The 17467-nt window shown below is 36.2% G+C and overlaps 3 protein-coding genes across 6 annotated transcripts; all 3 read right to left on the bottom strand.

The window, feature by feature from the left end:
- Nucleotides 1–348: 348 nt before the first annotated feature.
- LOC110777535 (protein argonaute 4) lies at nt 349–8116 on the bottom strand. The gene is made up of 24 exons (XM_021982139.2): nt 7766–8116; nt 7615–7659; nt 5678–5830; nt 5362–5567; nt 5049–5273; nt 4819–4955; nt 4577–4674; nt 4375–4472; nt 4130–4292; nt 3915–4031; nt 3723–3830; nt 3573–3635; nt 3375–3488; nt 3094–3286; nt 2884–2996; nt 2684–2806; nt 2437–2573; nt 2231–2296; nt 2021–2084; nt 1803–1917; nt 1631–1704; nt 1222–1316; nt 1084–1115; nt 349–988 (listed from the first exon to the last, which is right to left on the bottom strand). The coding sequence occupies exons 3-24, from the start codon at nt 5816–5818 to the stop codon at nt 834–836; spliced, it is 2637 nt and encodes an 878-aa protein (XP_021837831.1). The 5' UTR covers nt 5819–5830; nt 7615–7659; nt 7766–8116; the 3' UTR covers nt 349–833.
- A 617-nt stretch (nt 8117–8733) lies between these two features.
- LOC110777534 (endo-1,4-beta-xylanase 5-like) lies at nt 8734–11887 on the bottom strand. Its single transcript, XM_021982138.2, has 7 exons — nt 11729–11887; nt 11474–11520; nt 11132–11354; nt 10824–10990; nt 10586–10684; nt 9689–10498; nt 8734–9182 (listed from the first exon to the last, which is right to left on the bottom strand). The coding sequence occupies exons 1-7, from the start codon at nt 11775–11777 to the stop codon at nt 8814–8816; spliced, it is 1764 nt and encodes a 587-aa protein (XP_021837830.1). The 5' UTR covers nt 11778–11887; the 3' UTR covers nt 8734–8813.
- Nucleotides 11888–12358: 471 nt separating this feature from the next.
- Nucleotides 12359–16775, bottom strand: LOC110777533 (uncharacterized). 4 transcript variants are annotated; one of them, XM_056835089.1, is made up of 7 exons: nt 16625–16775; nt 16410–16558; nt 15801–16062; nt 15310–15700; nt 13738–13936; nt 12897–13514; nt 12359–12803 (listed from the first exon to the last, which is right to left on the bottom strand). In XM_056835089.1, the coding sequence occupies exons 3-7, from the start codon at nt 15969–15971 to the stop codon at nt 12719–12721; spliced, it is 1464 nt and encodes a 487-aa protein (XP_056691067.1). In that variant the 5' UTR covers nt 15972–16062; nt 16410–16558; nt 16625–16775; the 3' UTR covers nt 12359–12718. The 4 variants fall into 4 exon arrangements, with proteins under 4 accessions (XP_056691067.1, XP_056691066.1, XP_021837829.1 ...); XM_056835088.1 differs by having other exon boundaries at nt 15801–16054; XM_021982137.2 differs by having other exon boundaries at nt 16438–16558.
- Between the last annotated feature and the right edge of the window lie 692 nt (nt 16776–17467).

Raw genomic sequence — 17467 nt, 5'->3', positions numbered from 1 at the left:
AAGGTAAAAAAAATATTTATACCATGAATAAGAAAAATGTAACCACGTGAGATTTTATTAAATTTGTTCAACGTGAGATTTAAATATTAATAAAATGTCAATATTTCATAACTCTACCTAATAAAATCCTACATAATTGAAAATAATATTATTTAAAGAACTTAATCTAGTTACAACATAAATTGAAAACCCTAAACTAATACTTCCTCCGTTATCTTTTATTATTGTATCATTTGTTGTTTCACACTTGATGCAAAACTTTAATTATTAATATTTCAGATTATGCATTAGCTAAAATTATAAAAAGTAGATATTTTGAAAATAAATATCAAGACGATTACAACAAGATCTCACATGACTGTATAATTCTTGATGTATAAATGACAAAAAATGATAAAAAAAGAGATTTAGAACAATATATGAAGATCGATCTGCTCATTCTTCTATAGTACTTCCTCCGTCTTTTAATACTCGCAACGTTTGTAAGTTTCACGCATGCCAATGCACAACTTTGATCATTTATATCTTAAATTCTCTTTATGCAAAAATTATAAAAAATTGATATTTTGAAAATACACATTGAGACGAATCTAACAAAATCTCACATGACTATGTTTTATCTTATATAAAAAACACTCCGAATAGTCAAAGTAGATTATATGAATAGTGGCAAAAGTCCAAACGTTGCGAGTATTAAAGACGGAGGAAGTATATCTTTTCATAGTATTATTTATACATTTCTAGTATATAACAGAAGAACATGGGTTTATCAGCAGCAAGATCTCAACATTTATAAGTCTCATAACAAAGTTAATCCACTTACTCATAAAGATTTAACAGAAGAACATGGATTTACAAACATCCTTGTGCAGCTTGGGTAGGTCAGACACTTGAGCTTCTGTATGACCTGAAAATATTTCTGACGTCGCATACTGCAGAAAATGTGAGGTTTTGCTGGCTGCTAGGTGCGCGTATCTGATTGGAGTCACTACAAATAGCATTCAGAAATTAGCATGCATTAATCAGTACCAATTACACCTTTATTAGGTTTTTTTTTTTACTGGATAGAGCTTATGATTTTACCGATAGATATGGCCTTTGTGCATTTTTGGTACCTGCATGCATGTAGTTGAGTAGAAGTGGAAATACAGTTAATTGGGTCTTTTCTTGGAAAACTATTCTTTATATTTCAAGGTAATTTAGTAAAACAAATGATCTTACACATAGGACAGGGAATGAACCAACTCTTGCAGCTCATCCGATGGAATTCCTATCTCATCTAACAAGATATGGTAATGTATTGGTCTTGCTGTTCCCTGTTACGCAGAGATCAACGAGAATGTTTCAGAATCATGATACACTTAAAGGGTACTCCCTCCACCCCTTAATAATACAAGAAGGAGAATTTTTTTTGATTTTGGGTCATTTTCTAAATGAAAATTGAATCAAATTACCATAATATTTTTTCACAATTTGAAGTTTTATACTCCGTATTACATACCAAGTATATATCTCCATACCAGTATCGTCTTTCTTTAGAACTCACAGGTGATTTATCATCAAGGGAATACGGGGGAAGTTCAAACTAGAAATTCAAAGTTAGCTGTAACAGATAGGTCGATGAACTTACACTAAACGCTGCATGTGGGCACATATAAAAATCATAGTAATGAGGATGGCAAACTTTGCTATCAACCACGGTCCCTGCATGAGGAGTATTTGAAGAGCGTTAGCAAGCTTAAGAAATACGGAAAACTAAAACAAAAACCTTCAACAAGCTAGCATAGGATCAACTTCCTCACCAGGAGGAACGTTCTGATGTGGTTGTCCAGATTGAAAGAATTTTGTATGATGTCTTTTCTGCGCGATGATAATAGTAAACTTCGGGTTCCAATCTGAGTCAAGACGCTTACATGCCTGAAATAAAACAATAAAAAATCAAAACTTCAAAAAACACCATGTTGAATACTGAAATTTAGCAGCACGAGTTGCAAATAGAACTTTTGGGATCAAAACTGACCTCTAGGATTTGATGGAATTCTACATTCAAGACTTGTTTGAACTCAGACTCGGAAACTCCATCCCTAGAAATGTAGAACAAACAATAAAACAGAAACTCTAAAGACTTAGTGGCAGGCATATAAAAAAGTAACTACTTAGGTCAATGATTATAAAAATAACAGAAAGCAAGGTATTGAATCTCACAAAATGTAACTAATATAACTTCTACCTGAATATTATAATCTGTGAAGGCTTCACTTTGCCCGAGCTTGAATAAAAGTCCACTAATAGCTCCCTGTCAGAAAGCACGAGAAACTTGAGCATGTACTTTCCTTGCTCGGCAAAGGAACAGAAGAAATAAAATTAAATCAAACCAAAACATCGACAAATGCATAAGGCACGTGTACGTATAAGGTAGAGAGAACAGGAATCTACCTGATCATGCCTTCATCTTTTTCAGCATTGCCTGGAGGGGGCTTGAAGAGAGAGTCTATCATTTCAGTCTTGGGTGACTGAGAACGAACTGATGCCCTATAACGAGCCAATGATGGCCAACATCTTGAACCCACTACCTGCAAGTTCCAGGAGTGAACTAATATTAGTAGAAAAATAAGAAGAAATATTTGAAGGGAGAAAAAGAAGGAAGAAAAGAACATTGTATAAGGAAAAGAGAGAATCTTACAGCAGCAATAGACGGCACACCATGGTATCCATGCCATACATCCATACCAAAAATCATGGTAGGCTTCTTAGAGAGAACACGACAGTTCCATTCAACTGCAAGCCGAGAATGCAAACCACCAAGCTGCAAGAAAGCAAAACAGATAAGTATGAAATGCAACTTCTAAGGCATGCAAGGAAAAATAGACAACATTATTTTACTTTGGCATTGATCTTCAGCAGGAGACTATTAAAATATTGCATGTCAAGTTTACTTGATGAAATGCATTGATTAGAAATCCCAAACTCTATAAGAGTCTTCCTTTTCCACGGACCTTCAAATATGTGCAAAAAAATAATTCATTGTTTGATTCATGAGAACTTTTATAGAGATGAGCATAAAACTTGTAGATGCGACACAATGAGCCTGACCATATATCTCGGAATCTTTATTAGGCAAAAGGCAAATTATGAAATCTGGCCATGTCTTATTTTTACTTAGTCGTGCCCTCAATGGCTTCAGCTGCATGTCCAACTGTTCAAACATCCTCTCCACCCGAATGGCAGGTGGTGCTTGTCTAAAACGTCCGTTCTCCTCGATAATGCATATTGGAGGCTCCATAAACTAGTAACAGAGAAAAGGATAAATGTAATAAAATAAAACAAACAGATGATGTAAAAGAAGGAACATAAATTTTTCAGTAGGCACTTACAATTCCGTTCATTTCACCAAATTTAGCCAAATCTTTACAGACTATACTTGCATCAAAGCGTGATCTGAAGCTCACCACTGCCCAACTATGAAGACTCATGGGCTCAGCTAACATCTACACATCACGGTTTATCCAATATTACTGTAAACAGATGGATATTAAACTAAGATAAAAGGAGCATATTTTTTTATGAGCTACCTTTCTATTTAGGTTCCAGCAGCCGGCACGAGGAAAAATTTCTTCACCTCGTCCTACAATTAACTGTGGGAATCCAGTGACATGTGATGTAAGGATTGCAAACAGAGATTTAAGCATATAATGGAGGGATGGAAGGGAAAAAATGATCACCTTTGGGGCTGGCAAAACACGGCCTTCAACTTGAGTAAAACTGCTAGAGATTGAAACACCACAAAACTGCAGCATTGGCTCAGCTGCATAATTATTGGTCTTCCACGCCTGTTCACCAAAGCAAATAAAAAAAAGAGAAAAAATGTTGAAAATTCCAAGAACAAGAAAAGGGGGAAAATTCTTGGGTCATACCTCTGTCAACATTGTCATCTTATCTAGTGGCTTCTGCCTTATTGATTCAATAAACTTCAATCTTTGGGGAATAGAAAGTTCTTTAGTGTATCGTTGTAAAGGAAGCAAAGAGCATAGCTACACAGCATTTGGGAAGAAAGATTAGTGTTGAAATGGAGAAAGACAACTACACGTGAACTATTAACTGGTATCTGTATTGACTGTATGCATATCACCTCAATGGGATAGAGCTTTGATTTTGTTTTGCCAATGTTAATACAAGGGAAGTCGCCAGAATATCGAAGGTGTATCTTCTTATGCTTAACAAAATAATCATAGACTGTCACTCGCTCCTTTTGACTCTCATCACCTCGTCCTCCTTCATCCCCTAGCGGAAACCTTACAAAGCCATTGAATCATTGCAATGAATCCAATGCCAGAAACTGAAAGCAAAGAGGAGTTGGCTATATATCGTACTAACCTCTGCTGCTTACATACGTATTCACTCAATCCAGTGATTCTACTCTCTCGATCATATGGAAAAATTTTAATCCTCAAATTCTTCAGCATACGTCTAGCCTGCAGAAAAGAAAAATGATATCAAGCCTATCATCTTCATACTATGACCTGATTACAGATATTGCTTCGTTTATTTCACATCTATATATTCTCAAATGTTATACCTTTGACCAATCAATGCAAGATGGGTTTTTGACATTCTGGTTGGAAACAAGAAAATCAAGCACAGGACCAGGCTTCAGAATAGTGGTTCTGGACGAATCTTCCCTCAAGATAAAGAATAAATAAAAGGATTAGCACACAATCAATAGCTCCTACAAGGGCTTATCTTAAAAAATCACATTTGCAAAGGATGGGCGAATGAAGAATTGAATAAAAAAACTTTGGGGGCAGGGAATAAGCTTACCCATGTTAAGTGTCAATCCATTTTGAGTAGGACAAAAGCTTGAATGAAGACCTTTACATGCAAAGACACCCCCTCCGATGTCAGTGAAGTTCCTCTGGTCGTCATGAAAGAATGATTGCCTCACGATAAGGCAGTCCCTAGGAGACGTTAGGCCACCAGTTTCAATACATATAATAAACATTAGGCTTAAAAAACAGGGGAATGACATGAAAATAGATATCCAAACTTACTGTTTTGCAGCACGTTGTCTTAGGACAATATCAAGCACCTTGATGACTTCATGGACCTCCTCGGAGTATTTTCCGCGAAGCATATCGGAAATTGCACCTGCTGGAATTTTTCCTACACACTTTATCGCTACTCTGAATGTCCTAGTCTGAAACAAGCACTTTTGCCTCTTTTTATCCCCTTGAGTAGGGCTTCTGCTTCCATTAGAGATGCTATTATCACCATTTCTACACATCATATATCACCAAATTCGAGTTTCACATACCATATACTATCAGGAGTTTGATTTACTTGATAAGACACAGCATCAGTTACCTTTTTGATGAAATCTTGTCCAATACAACAGTAAAGTCCATCGCTTTGCTTGGAAGAGCACCCCAGGTGAATAAAGAACTCTCACCATCGTAAGAAAAGTCCTTTTCAGCCAGCTCAAGTTTATAAGTTTCATGGATTTTATCCATTATTCTTCTTCCAATACCCTTCCCTTCAACTGGATGGCCATCTTTGTTACAGATCGAAACCTTTATTTTTTGGTGGGGGGAAATTAATTCAAATATGAAGCCATTCAAAGATAAATCATAGTTTTGGAATACGGAAGTATCAGAGGAGATTGAAGAAAAAAGCGACATACAGAGTAGTGAAAGAAGTAGCCTGAAGAATTAGTAAGTTCTACTCTGAAGTGATTAGTACAAAGTGATATTTTGCGACCTTTCATTCCAAATCCAGGCCTTGACATAGGACTTCTAACTCGATTATTATCATCCTTATCCATTTTCTTCTTCACCTGAATATAACACCAGAGTATGAGAATCATACGGTTAAATGATAATGAAGTCCAATCAGAATAATGTTCATGATCAACCTGATCTTAAACCAACTTCAGCAAAGTGTTACAAACTTACAACTCATAACCTGGTCAGTAGGTTCCCCTGTAAAGCATCAAGGTGATGATGTACACTAGCAAAAATGACATACAACATCAAGTTTATTCAGAAATTGGATATGAGTGCAATTGGTGGGTCGGATATGGCTATTTTGAAAGATTGCAAGTTGCGTACAGGAGAACAGGACTTCATGGTCATGGTTGGATTGCAAGTCTCATGGTTGGTGGGTCGGATTGCAAGTCTCATGGTCATGGTTGGACTTCAGTATCAAGGCTTTGAATGAAAAGCTTGAGTAAAACCTAATATTATCATTATGTTCATTTTAATTCAAAAGAACCATTATAGGAATTACGTTTTTTCTTCAGAAAAACACACCAGGGGTGCAAATCAAGTCCTGACCAATCTCCCCGAACAGATCAAAATAATTCAATCTCATTGATTTTTATTCAAAAAACAACTCAACTTAGTTAGGAAACTCCAAATGCTCCTAGATATACAAGGTCTATGAAAAACACATCTCGGGGACTATAGGACTAAAAATGAATCTTCAAGTACAGATATCAGAGAAATCTGGCAGAGTCAAATATAACTCTACAAAGCATAATATCGCAAGGTGAGTTTCAAGTATTTCAACTAACATAAAAGTTCTTAAGTTGACACAAATGAATCTAATGATTAATGCAACTAAAACAAAACTTAACTGTAATTCAACTACCATCCAATAAATCAAATTTGTGAAATTTTCACGAAGTAAGATTCATGTGAGATGTAAGATTGCAACAAAAAGAAGCAAGTGAACTTTCTGTGCCAGTATCAGGACATACATGCACCAGAAGAAGAATAGGTAATGAAAAAAGTAAACGAGTACTCGTGAAGTCGTAACAACTAACTTAGGCATCCTGATTATCGGATGAGTGATTCTAACGCACTTGGCAATGAGTCGATGAAAAATTAAGCCATGAAGCAATTTGTAACTTGGAAGCCCAGTTCAATACTTCAATCCATATTTGTTTTGACTGAATCTCCTCAATCTTTCATCTTAACTACTTAGTAAGTAAGCCATCATAACTTAAGTACTACTCCTTTCATCCCAAAATAATAGGCCACACGCCCTGCATGTGATTTGTGATAATTCTTAACTTACTTACTCAAAATTACCCTAACTATCCTTCACTAATAAAATTTTTATATCTCTGTCATAAGTTCATAACTTATGACTCATGAGTCCCTCACAATGTTATCTATATTTGGAATTCTTTATAATCGGTATGATTTTGATCACTTTTATGCAATAAAAGTTAGTTTCAATCAGTAAAAATCAATAACCTCTTTTAACAAAAAATAAAACATGGGTGAGTCGATAAAAATCCGTTTCTATTAGCAAAAATCATATCCAATTACTCCATAGTAGAAAGCAGTTTCAATTGGATTTTTCAGTAAACCCCAGTTTAACCATAAAAAATAATTTCATGTAAGTAAAAAACAGATGCATAAAGAATACATGGAATTTTACCTGTACTAAGTTGTATGAACAAATTTCTCATAATCAATAAAAATAAATAAATGTTCATCCAATTTAAAGTTGATAATTCATGTATCAATTAAAAGTCATTAGAGATATAATTACATAAAAAATAATGGGTATCTCAAAATTAAACAAGAAAGATAAAGAGCAAGATTTTACCTTTAGCACCTTTCAGTTGTAGTGGTAAAATCAAATGAAACCCACCTAGACAAACAAAACAAATTAACAAGAGATTATCAAACTTAACTAAACACACACAAAAAAAAAAAAAAAAAAAAAAAAGAGAGAATTTGAAGAGATTAAGACAAACCTTAATCAAAATAACCCAGAAATTGCTATTAAGCTTCTTACTTTCCAGTAATTACCCCGTTTTTCTTCTTTTAGGGAAGAAGTGGGAATACAATTGGGAGGTTCTCTTGCATGCTAAAATACTCTGTAAAAATTGAAACTTTATATGCAGTTTTTGATGAAAAATGGTGAAATTTTCAGCCATTAGATCAATTGAAGATACTGTACCACCCATCTAAACTGGCAAATTTCCCAGGATATTTCTATCTCTCTCTTTCTGACACTGTCTTGAGGAGGTGTTGTTGGGCGTGGGAATAAGGAGGGAAACAAGGAGAAGGGACTGAATTGAATCTACGACATTCATTTGGGTTTACGTGGCACCATTGTTTTTTTTTCCCCTTTGTTTCATTGTTCTTTCTAAATAACTAAATCAATTTCGGGTCGGGTCGAACCATATACGGGGGCTTTTCGTCAATTAATCTACTACGGAATATGTTAATGCCGTCAATATGTTGAGTTTAGTTGGTTTAATCGGGTCTACGTTACTTCTAGTTTTATGAATTTGGATACAATAGAGTCAGGATTGAATAATCAGGTACGAGTCAGTTTTGTCAAGTCTATGACAGATGAGTATTAGAAAATGTACATTCTTACGACCAGAAGTGTACGAGTATAAATCAACTTGGGATGTGGAACTTCACTCTTATACTTATGGACTTATGGTGTCACTATAGTTACTAAAACATCATTGGGCATTATACATTTATACATACCATTTTCCTAGTGAACTCCATATAAGGGGATATTGTTGGCTAAGGCCTCAAGCTCACTATGGTATGGTGCTAAGTATTCTGTACGAAGGATGTTTTTAATATCTCGGCGTATAGTTGACAGTCAGAGCGTACTCAGGTAGTGATGTAAAATTCAATCGATCTCACGTCATAGATACCACACCGAGACTTGTAACAACATTACCAACTACGTAAAAAGAAGAAGAAAAAAAGTTGGTAGTCATGAAATGCAGATTTAAAATAATTCCTGTATTTTCAGAATGCTAACAACAATTCTATTTACATACAGACATGGGGATCAAATGCATCAAGTTGAACATGCACAAAGTCAGCTGAATTCCCAGTCACCTTCAGCTTCAACTTCGCATAAGAATTTGTCTCAAGATGCCTTACAGTAACTTGATAATCCCCATTTAGCAACACAGCTTCAGAAATTCCTTGAACATTGGCAGAGATTTCCAATGATTTCGAGCTCCTAAACTCCTCAATTAGCTTATCAACTACATCTCCATTTGGTGTGTTGTTGAAGTTTAAATCAGTCAAGCACATCTTGCATTCACTGCCAAATGGTGAAGTTGGCCATATCACTATCCCTTCCACTGCAGGGTGTGAATATCCCTCCCTTAGCACATCCTCCAGATACTCTGCCTGCTTATAATTTTTAGCAAAAATTGTCACAAAAACATGTTAAGAACTTTAAACTTGGTGATGTAATTTCAGGTTTTGATTATTTAATTCAAAGACCATCTCAACCAAAAGCTTAAACTGATGGTTGAAGCCCAAGATTAGTTTTATACTTTATCACGCCCCCTCACATAAAAGCTCTTTGGACTTTAAGTGTAGTTGCAGCATGGGCCTCCCCATACCCAACACTACATACTCCACTTTGAAATGAGAGGTGGATGAGATTTAAACCCGTGACCATAGTGTCACGCTGGCTCCGATACCATGTCAAAGGACCAACTACTCCAAAAGTATAAACTGATGGTTGAAGGCCCAAGATTAGTTTTATACTCTATCATAGTTAATCATGTACGAGTCAGTTTGGCCAATTTTTCACGCGCCCATAGGAAAGAAAAAAAACTTGTCACCTCTAAAGTATAACTAAGACATGTACAAGTTCCTGTATATGAATTTAACAAGTAAAGCTATACCTGGTTCTCCCCTTTATCGACAAAGAGTTCAGTAAGCCATAGAGGGAATCCCATTGAAGCTAAGTAGTCCATTCCTGCTCTCATATAGGCAATATTGGGCTGACCAGGGCCAAACCGCGATTGCACCCCTATTCCCATGGGCAATGTTTCATTACCACCACTTTTTTCCTCATAATATGATATGGTGTTCTTCAACTTTCTAGCATATTTTGCTGGTATTGAGTATTCATCTCGACTAAACTCTATCGTGTTATACTCGTTCATAAACAAAACCGGCTTTTGATCAAGTTCATATGCTCTAGCATAAAACTCTGCTGAAACATTTTCACCAAGCTTATTCTCATAAAAGCTAAAATGCAAGTTCTCATTCACAACATCCCAATGAATTAATCTGCCTTTATACCTTGAAACAACTGATTTCATCCTCTTTTCAGCTGCATCTTTTAACTCCTGTGGACTGGTTTCACCATTTATCCATGTAGGTTGAAATGTAGGATCATCCCATATAATGTTGTGACCTCGAACATCAATTTTTTTCTGCTCACAAAATTGTAGCATGGCATCGGGTATGGTGTAGTCTTCTTGCCCTCGTATTTTTTCTGTAAAGTACCATTTCATTTCATTCCCAAAAGCAGTGACCGAAAATCTTGAGGCAAACCAATCTTGATACTTGCTGTTGTTTAGGATATTCTGGTTTATTTCACATCCTGTAGGAAAACCTGATTTTATTTGCTTCAGAGTAATTTTTGCTCCTGCTAATTCATTGTTATCTTTATTTGTCACATTGAATTTCACCTTACTCTTTCTCACCTACAAGGATGATGACCTTGCTCAATTAAAAACCTATAGTAATGTTACTAATGTACTGTCACAATGTTGCTGTTACTTAATACTTACCTTTGCAATGGTTTTTTCTTGGTGTGATTGCCATTGCTTCTTAGTAAAAGGTCTCAAAGAGACGTTATCTACCCAGATTTCATCAAGTGTGTTCTTGGTCTGCATTCACAATACGTTCAGAAATCAGAACTTACATAGTGCATATGAAGAGAATTAAGAAACAATCATAGGCCTAAGCTACTTCCTTGAAAAAAATAAGCTAATTTTCCCTAAGAACAATATACAGATCAAAAGTTACCTCGAAAGTTAAATCAACGGGGCCTGAAAAATTTGCAACTATTCCGCCTTTAAGCATACTCCAGCATCCTTGTTCAGCAATCACTGTACCTCCATGGAGGTAATTACCACTAGAGCTTCTAAATTTTACAGATATAATTTCACTGCCTTTGCTTATCTGAATCCATGCTGTAAATTTTATTTACATATAAACTTGTCAAGACTGTACCATACGATTATTATCAGCTACTAATTTGTCAATAAACTTTATTTGGTTCTAAAATTGTTAAGATTTTCGTGTTGGACTAAGAGTAAGAATCTATGAATAACCTGAAAAGGTGTAAATTTTTCCTTTCTGAAGCTGAACTCTCTGAGAGAGGCTATCAGATGGGTAAGTTCTGTTAAGAGCCGCGATGAACCTGTTCCCATCTTTAGTTATTCTTTCTTCGAGCTGTCCTTGTCCAAACACAGTCCATCCTTCAACACCATTATTGAATTCTGGATTTTGTATGATTCCTCCACCATATTGAACCTTCCAAGCTTCCTCCAGACACTTCAAAATGGCATAGAAATGAACGAACTCAGTGTATCAGAACAAAAGTGCAAGCAACATGTTAATTTTACTGATTACTGAATGCAGTTAATATGCTAAAAATCAATCAAGTTTAGTACCTCCGTTGTTGCTGAATAGTCATACGACAAAGCTTGTAGGGTATCCCCTGCATCAGTTGAATCGAGAAATTTAGAGAATACAACACACACAAACTTGATAATTAACATCTTCATACTAAACTACTTCGAATAGAAACTTAATTTGTATGGGTTGTCATGGACTTTGTATTAGAAGCATAATTCTACAAAAATGTAATCTTTTAACAGTAAGCACTGAACGAGAAGAGGAGGTAGACGGGGGAGAGAAAGAGAGACCTAGATACAGTAGAAAGCACGCATGCCATAATAAGAAACTGATGTTCATTTTCAATTCTTAGCAAGTTTTGGTGGCATGGTGAATGTTTGAATCCTTAAATAGTAGTAGGATGTTTCAGAATCTGCAGAAAGAAGTAAATTGTAGATTACAGCAAGAGAAGTTGATTTTTAGTTAAAGTGACAAAAACTTCACCAACCTTATATGGCCCCACAGAAGAGTTCTTGAAATCTTACAAGCAAAATGTATGACGATGACAGTATGGTCATCTTTCATTGCTTTAATTCTGGGGTTTTCTTGTCATCTTGGCTCACACTTTTTCAATGATCTTTTTCATTGTCATGCCTGCGTGCGATGATAGGTGGATTTGAGAATTGGTTTGCTTTGATTCGGATTCGGAATTTACACAAACATATCTTTACTAAATCATACTCCGTATAACCCTTGAATTGGCCATGGAGTCTTTCAAATTCTATTAATTCCTCAATTAACCCTTGAATCGAATTTCATTCTCCTTTTTTCAAGAGATGATGTTGGAAGAAAGCAAGCTAATTAAACTGACTTTGCAGCTAAACATTAATTAACAATAATTAAAGGAGAAATATAACGAGGAAGAAGAGAAACACCAAAGACCAAATTGAATAGATCAATAATTTCTAATAAAAGAAGCTTGATTTCACAAATTTGGATTGGTGTACATAGTTGTATAACTTTTGTCTCACTCTATCCAATGATTTCAGCAATCTTCGACTCAACACTTTGCCATTAGAACATCGCTTTAGGCCGAGTTGGTATGGTGTCTGCATATACGACATCTGAATTCATAACCTTTCATCCTTTCCGTTTGCTTTATCCTTTTTTCCGGGGAGGAAAAGGGGGGGATGGGAAGACCAGGGTACGGAGAAATTCCATGCAGATGGAAAACAGGGGAAATACCTAGATAATAGAGATCAAAATTGGCACTGACAACACTATCATTTACATATCAAGGATTACTTTTGTTTTGAAGCCGAGGCTCCACTCGTTCCATATCTAGCAAAAACGTCTGCAAGTTTAGCTTTCTCCTTAAATTTCAACCTGCATTATGGTTAAACAGAAAATGGAAATGAGATTTGAAGCAGACATTTCAAACATGTTAACTCAATGCTCATGTAAAAAACCATAGCTTACTTCTTTGCAGATCCTGGGATACGTTGTTTTGGCTTCTGCTCCGGCTTTAAGCTTGGCTTCTTATCCGTCTTTTGGTTTGGCTTCTTGTCTGTCTTTTGGCTTGGCTTCTTGTCCGTCTTTTGGCTTGGCTTCTTGTCCGTAATTTGGCTTGGCTTCTTGTCACTAATTTGGCTTGGCTTCTTGTCAGGCATATTTTTAACCACTGACTTCATTTTAGGTGCTTCCATCTCCACTTCACCCGATGAAATACGTGCCAGCAATTTTGATTCCAGCATCTCGACGCGTTTGATACGTTCGCTAGCACTTAACTGTAACAAGTCCCCTAAAGCATTATTGCTGTCAAGGGCCTGAATGCCTTTAATTAATTCTTCATATACAAAATCGTCATCCTCATTAAGTTGCAACTCAGTGTCATTTTGCTCAACATCATCTTCTTCATCTTCTTCATCTTCTTCTTCTTCCTCCTCCGACACAATGAAGCTTCCTTCAGAAGTGCTGTTGTATCCGTCAAATGATGATACTTCTTCACTGCCATCAAGCGGCTTCAGAATTTCACACTTTATAGGCTTCTCAGACTTACCAAAAGCAATGTTTTGGCCTGAAAACATCTGAATGAACCTGTTGTAACAGAGGACTCCATTTAGCAAACAATTTTAACATAACGATCTAGAGAACAGTTGTATTGAGCAAAGGATCGAAATGCCACATAAAAGGGTGTCATCATAGAGACATTTATTTCTATACAGAGAGTGCATGTGAAAGTGGTGCACAACATATTGCATTGTATGCAGCATAATTGGGTATAGGTCATTTTCTCTAAGCGAGAAGGGAAAACAGATACCTGTTGGCTTCTGCCAGAGACTTGAAATCCACATAAGCAAGGCCTTTGCAGACAGGATCCCTTGTCTTTTTGTTTCCAGAATTCACCGGTGATATTTTAATTATTCCAGGAACTCCTTCAAAGGCTGACTTCAAATCTCTGTGGATATTCCTCTTTTTTGGAAGGTTGTTAATACGAACACGAATCCCACCAGGAACACCTACACAAATTTGCAGATGTTTCAGATAACGCATAATCTATTTAGTGTTGCTCTTATGAGCTATCCCGCAATTCTTCGGTTTTTCTTTCTAAAATGTTGAATATCATCCCATTTTACAGACAAAATCACCAACAAAGTGCTGTAAGCACTGCAAAAAATATACATGAAGAATACAAACACATCACAAGTAAGTGTCTGCTACAGACATTTTACATGCAGTTTTCTGTGCAACAAAATATAATCAGTCAAGTGTCAAGGCTATGGTTGGTACTGGTATCCGATATTTTTACTTTAATTTCCCTCTCTGAAGCCTGAACCACAAGTTATGAGCTTATCGTTCCTGGGAGAACAAAGGAATGGACTTACATAAAGATGATTCAATGAACTTTTCCTAAGGAAAAAAGGATTAGTTTTTGGTTGCTACATTTTAAATAAACCATGCAGCGATAATGCTGTCAAAAACGCAAACATGCAGCAGTACATTTGTATTATGGGTGTGGGACTGTGGGAGTGGCCGAAGTCACGATATACTACGCTACTGTCTTCCTTTTCTTGGGGGAAAGGAATATTGCAATTAGAGGGTACTAAGCAGCAGTGACTTAAAGGATTCAATATCGAGCAATTAAAAGGGGGATTCAATTTCCATGAATCCAAAGGAAGCCAAAAGCTCTGTTAAACCTTCTTATGTTTTCTGAATTCCCCTCAAAAGACACAGTTTTGCTCGAACCAGCCTACAATAAATGACAAGGGCAAGGGCAAGGGCAAGGGCTGCATGGCGCAATAAGAGACAACTTGCTTTTATAAGATTGTGACTTAAGACTTCTTGTCTTCTTCTAATGTTCTTCAAACTTGATAACGACAATCAACAACGAATAAGCAGACATAATCAACAATACTCCGTAACATCTACTACAAACAAATCAATGCAACACCCTATCACATTGTCCTCCCCATATGCTCTTCATCACTCTATAAAACCCATGTCGTCTATCAAACAAGGAAACAGTTCTGTACTTCCATGAATATGTTCAGAATGAATAAATGAAACCCTCCAGAAAATTCAAAGCAAACAATGTATTTTCAACCAAGTTTATCACAACAACACTCCCTAAACTCGTAAAGTACATGGACTAAAAAATCATGCCAATTAATCACAAAAACACATTCTACAAAATGTAATAACTAAGGACTTTGTTTAAAGTTCAAACTAATGCTAATTTGGAGCAAGGATAATTTATGCCTGATTCCGCTGCCAATTACGAGTTAATAATGGTTCATCCTTGCTAAACTAACGAAAATGGAAGCACGAAAAAGTCAAAAACCAAGTAAAACAATAAAGAATCAAAGATGAGAGATAACACAGACACACACACCATTGAGCAACACCCCCGTGGAGTCATTCTTGGTGTCAGGCTTCTTGCGCTCATTCTTAAGCTTGGTAATATTAGCTAGTTGAGCTTTGAAACTTTGCTCAATTTCTTCAAGCAGATTATCTTCAACTGAAGTATCATACACCTTCCCTTCACCAAACCCTTTTGGTTTTTTTTCAAGCCAATCATTCATCTTATCATATGGAACCATCAATTCATCATCATCATCAAATTCTTCGTCAAAATCCTCATCTTCATCATCAAAAATGTCATCCTCCTCATCAAAATCAACCTCGTCATCTTCTTCAAAATCTTCAACTTTTTCCATTTTAATGGCGCCTAAATTGGGATTTTCTTCCTTCTTTTGTGCAAATAAGCAAAACCCAGTTCGACACTGACAAAGAAATACAGAAAAATTGAAACGGGTGTTTTCAAATTCGTTAATTAAGCATAAAAATGTTAGGAAAAGAGAAATTTGAGAAAGTTCCACTAACCGAGGATGAGGATGATAGTGATAAGGATGAGTAATTGGACAGTAATTCTGGGAGAAAAGGGAGTTTTGCATTTTGAATTTTGTGTTGGATAGGGAGAGAGGAGAAAATGGTGGGTTTCTTCTGGACTAGAGGCGGTGCCGACGGCGGTGGAAGCCTTCCTACGCCCAGCATCGTCGGAGAGTGTGGGAGAGAAAAGGGGATTAGGCGTTTCGAATGGCTGAAAACACAGTCGGATGTTCCCTTCCGCCTTCTATCTACAACTCTAAAAAATAATTCAAAAAAAAATAGAATTTCAAGAAAAACTCTAAAAATAATAAGGGTATTAAATTTAGGTAGTGTTTTACCTAAATGCACAATAATTTAAAAATATTTAAATATTATTATTTCTATATTGCCCTTGTTCTAAATCTATCTTTTTTCCTATCCAAAAGCTATATAAACACTTTAATACTCTGATTCAATAACTTGTAAAATAAACTCACGCCTTGTGCTACAAATCGATTGACAACAATGATGAATTACGCAAAGACGACTATTTTACGGTACGTAATCAGATTTATTTTGGTCAAATCATATTGTACAACGAATTAATATTGAACGAACCAATACCATCGAAAAACATAGCCGTGAAGCGTACCGCCGGAAAAATTTTGTGACACCTATACTAGACTGCCGGAAGATATTTTTGGCAGCTGTACTAGACCGCCGGAAGGAATTTTCGGCAAGCGTACTAGACCACCGGAAGGAATTTCCGACACCTGATACATGAATTAACATCAAAGAACGATACCAATGACCAAAAAAAAAAACAAGAATTAACATACCTATTTGAGTATCTTCAAGGTATGCGAACCAAAGAAGCAAGGAGAAGGGGATGCAAAACCAGAGAAACGGTGGAGGCCGAAGGTTCTTTTTTTTGGGTTTTAGAGACTTATAAAATATAAAAGGGTGTTTTTGTCTTTTACTTATTATTTAAGTCATTAAGTGATTATGTATTAGGGATTTTTGTACTGCATTTAGTACTTGTGTGAAATGAAACTTTTCCACTCCCCCACAAAAAACTTGTCTGTTGTCATTTTTTGTTTGTTAATTTTATGTTTTCGGGATCGGTATGATTATTATCGATCGATTTTATAGACAATAGTACACAATAGTCAATAAGTATAATTAGAAGTGTCAATTCGAACAAACAGATCGGGTTCGGGTCGGGTTTATTGGTTCGGGTTGAAACGTGTTCATTTGGCCATCGGATCGAGTCGGGTTGAAAAATTAACGGTTCGGTTCGGGTTCGGGTTGGTTGACACGGGTTCATATCAGATTGGGTTCATGTCGATTCGGGTTAATATCGGGTCAGGTTCATGTCGGTTCGGATCATATTGGGTCGGGTTGTAAACGGTTTAGTCGGGTTGTATCAGGTCGGATTCATATCGGGTTGGGTCAGCTTAGGTCGAATTATAGTAGAATCGGGTCAGGTCGGTTCGGATTGGAGCACGAGTTGTAACCGGGTTTAGCCAGGTTGTAACAGGTTCATATCATATTTGGTCGGGTTTATATCGGGTCGGGTTCATGTCTGGTCAAGTCAATTTGGATACAAATTATAAACAATATCGGGTTAGTACTAAAATCACAATTTTCAATACGTTTATATTATAATATGAATGTCTTAA

This window comes from Spinacia oleracea, chromosome 1 (assembly GCF_020520425.1).
Source record: "Spinacia oleracea cultivar Varoflay chromosome 1, BTI_SOV_V1, whole genome shotgun sequence".
Lineage (NCBI taxonomy): Eukaryota > Viridiplantae > Streptophyta > Magnoliopsida > Caryophyllales > Amaranthaceae > Spinacia > Spinacia oleracea.
This window is presented reverse-complemented; position numbering and strand designations above follow the sequence as displayed.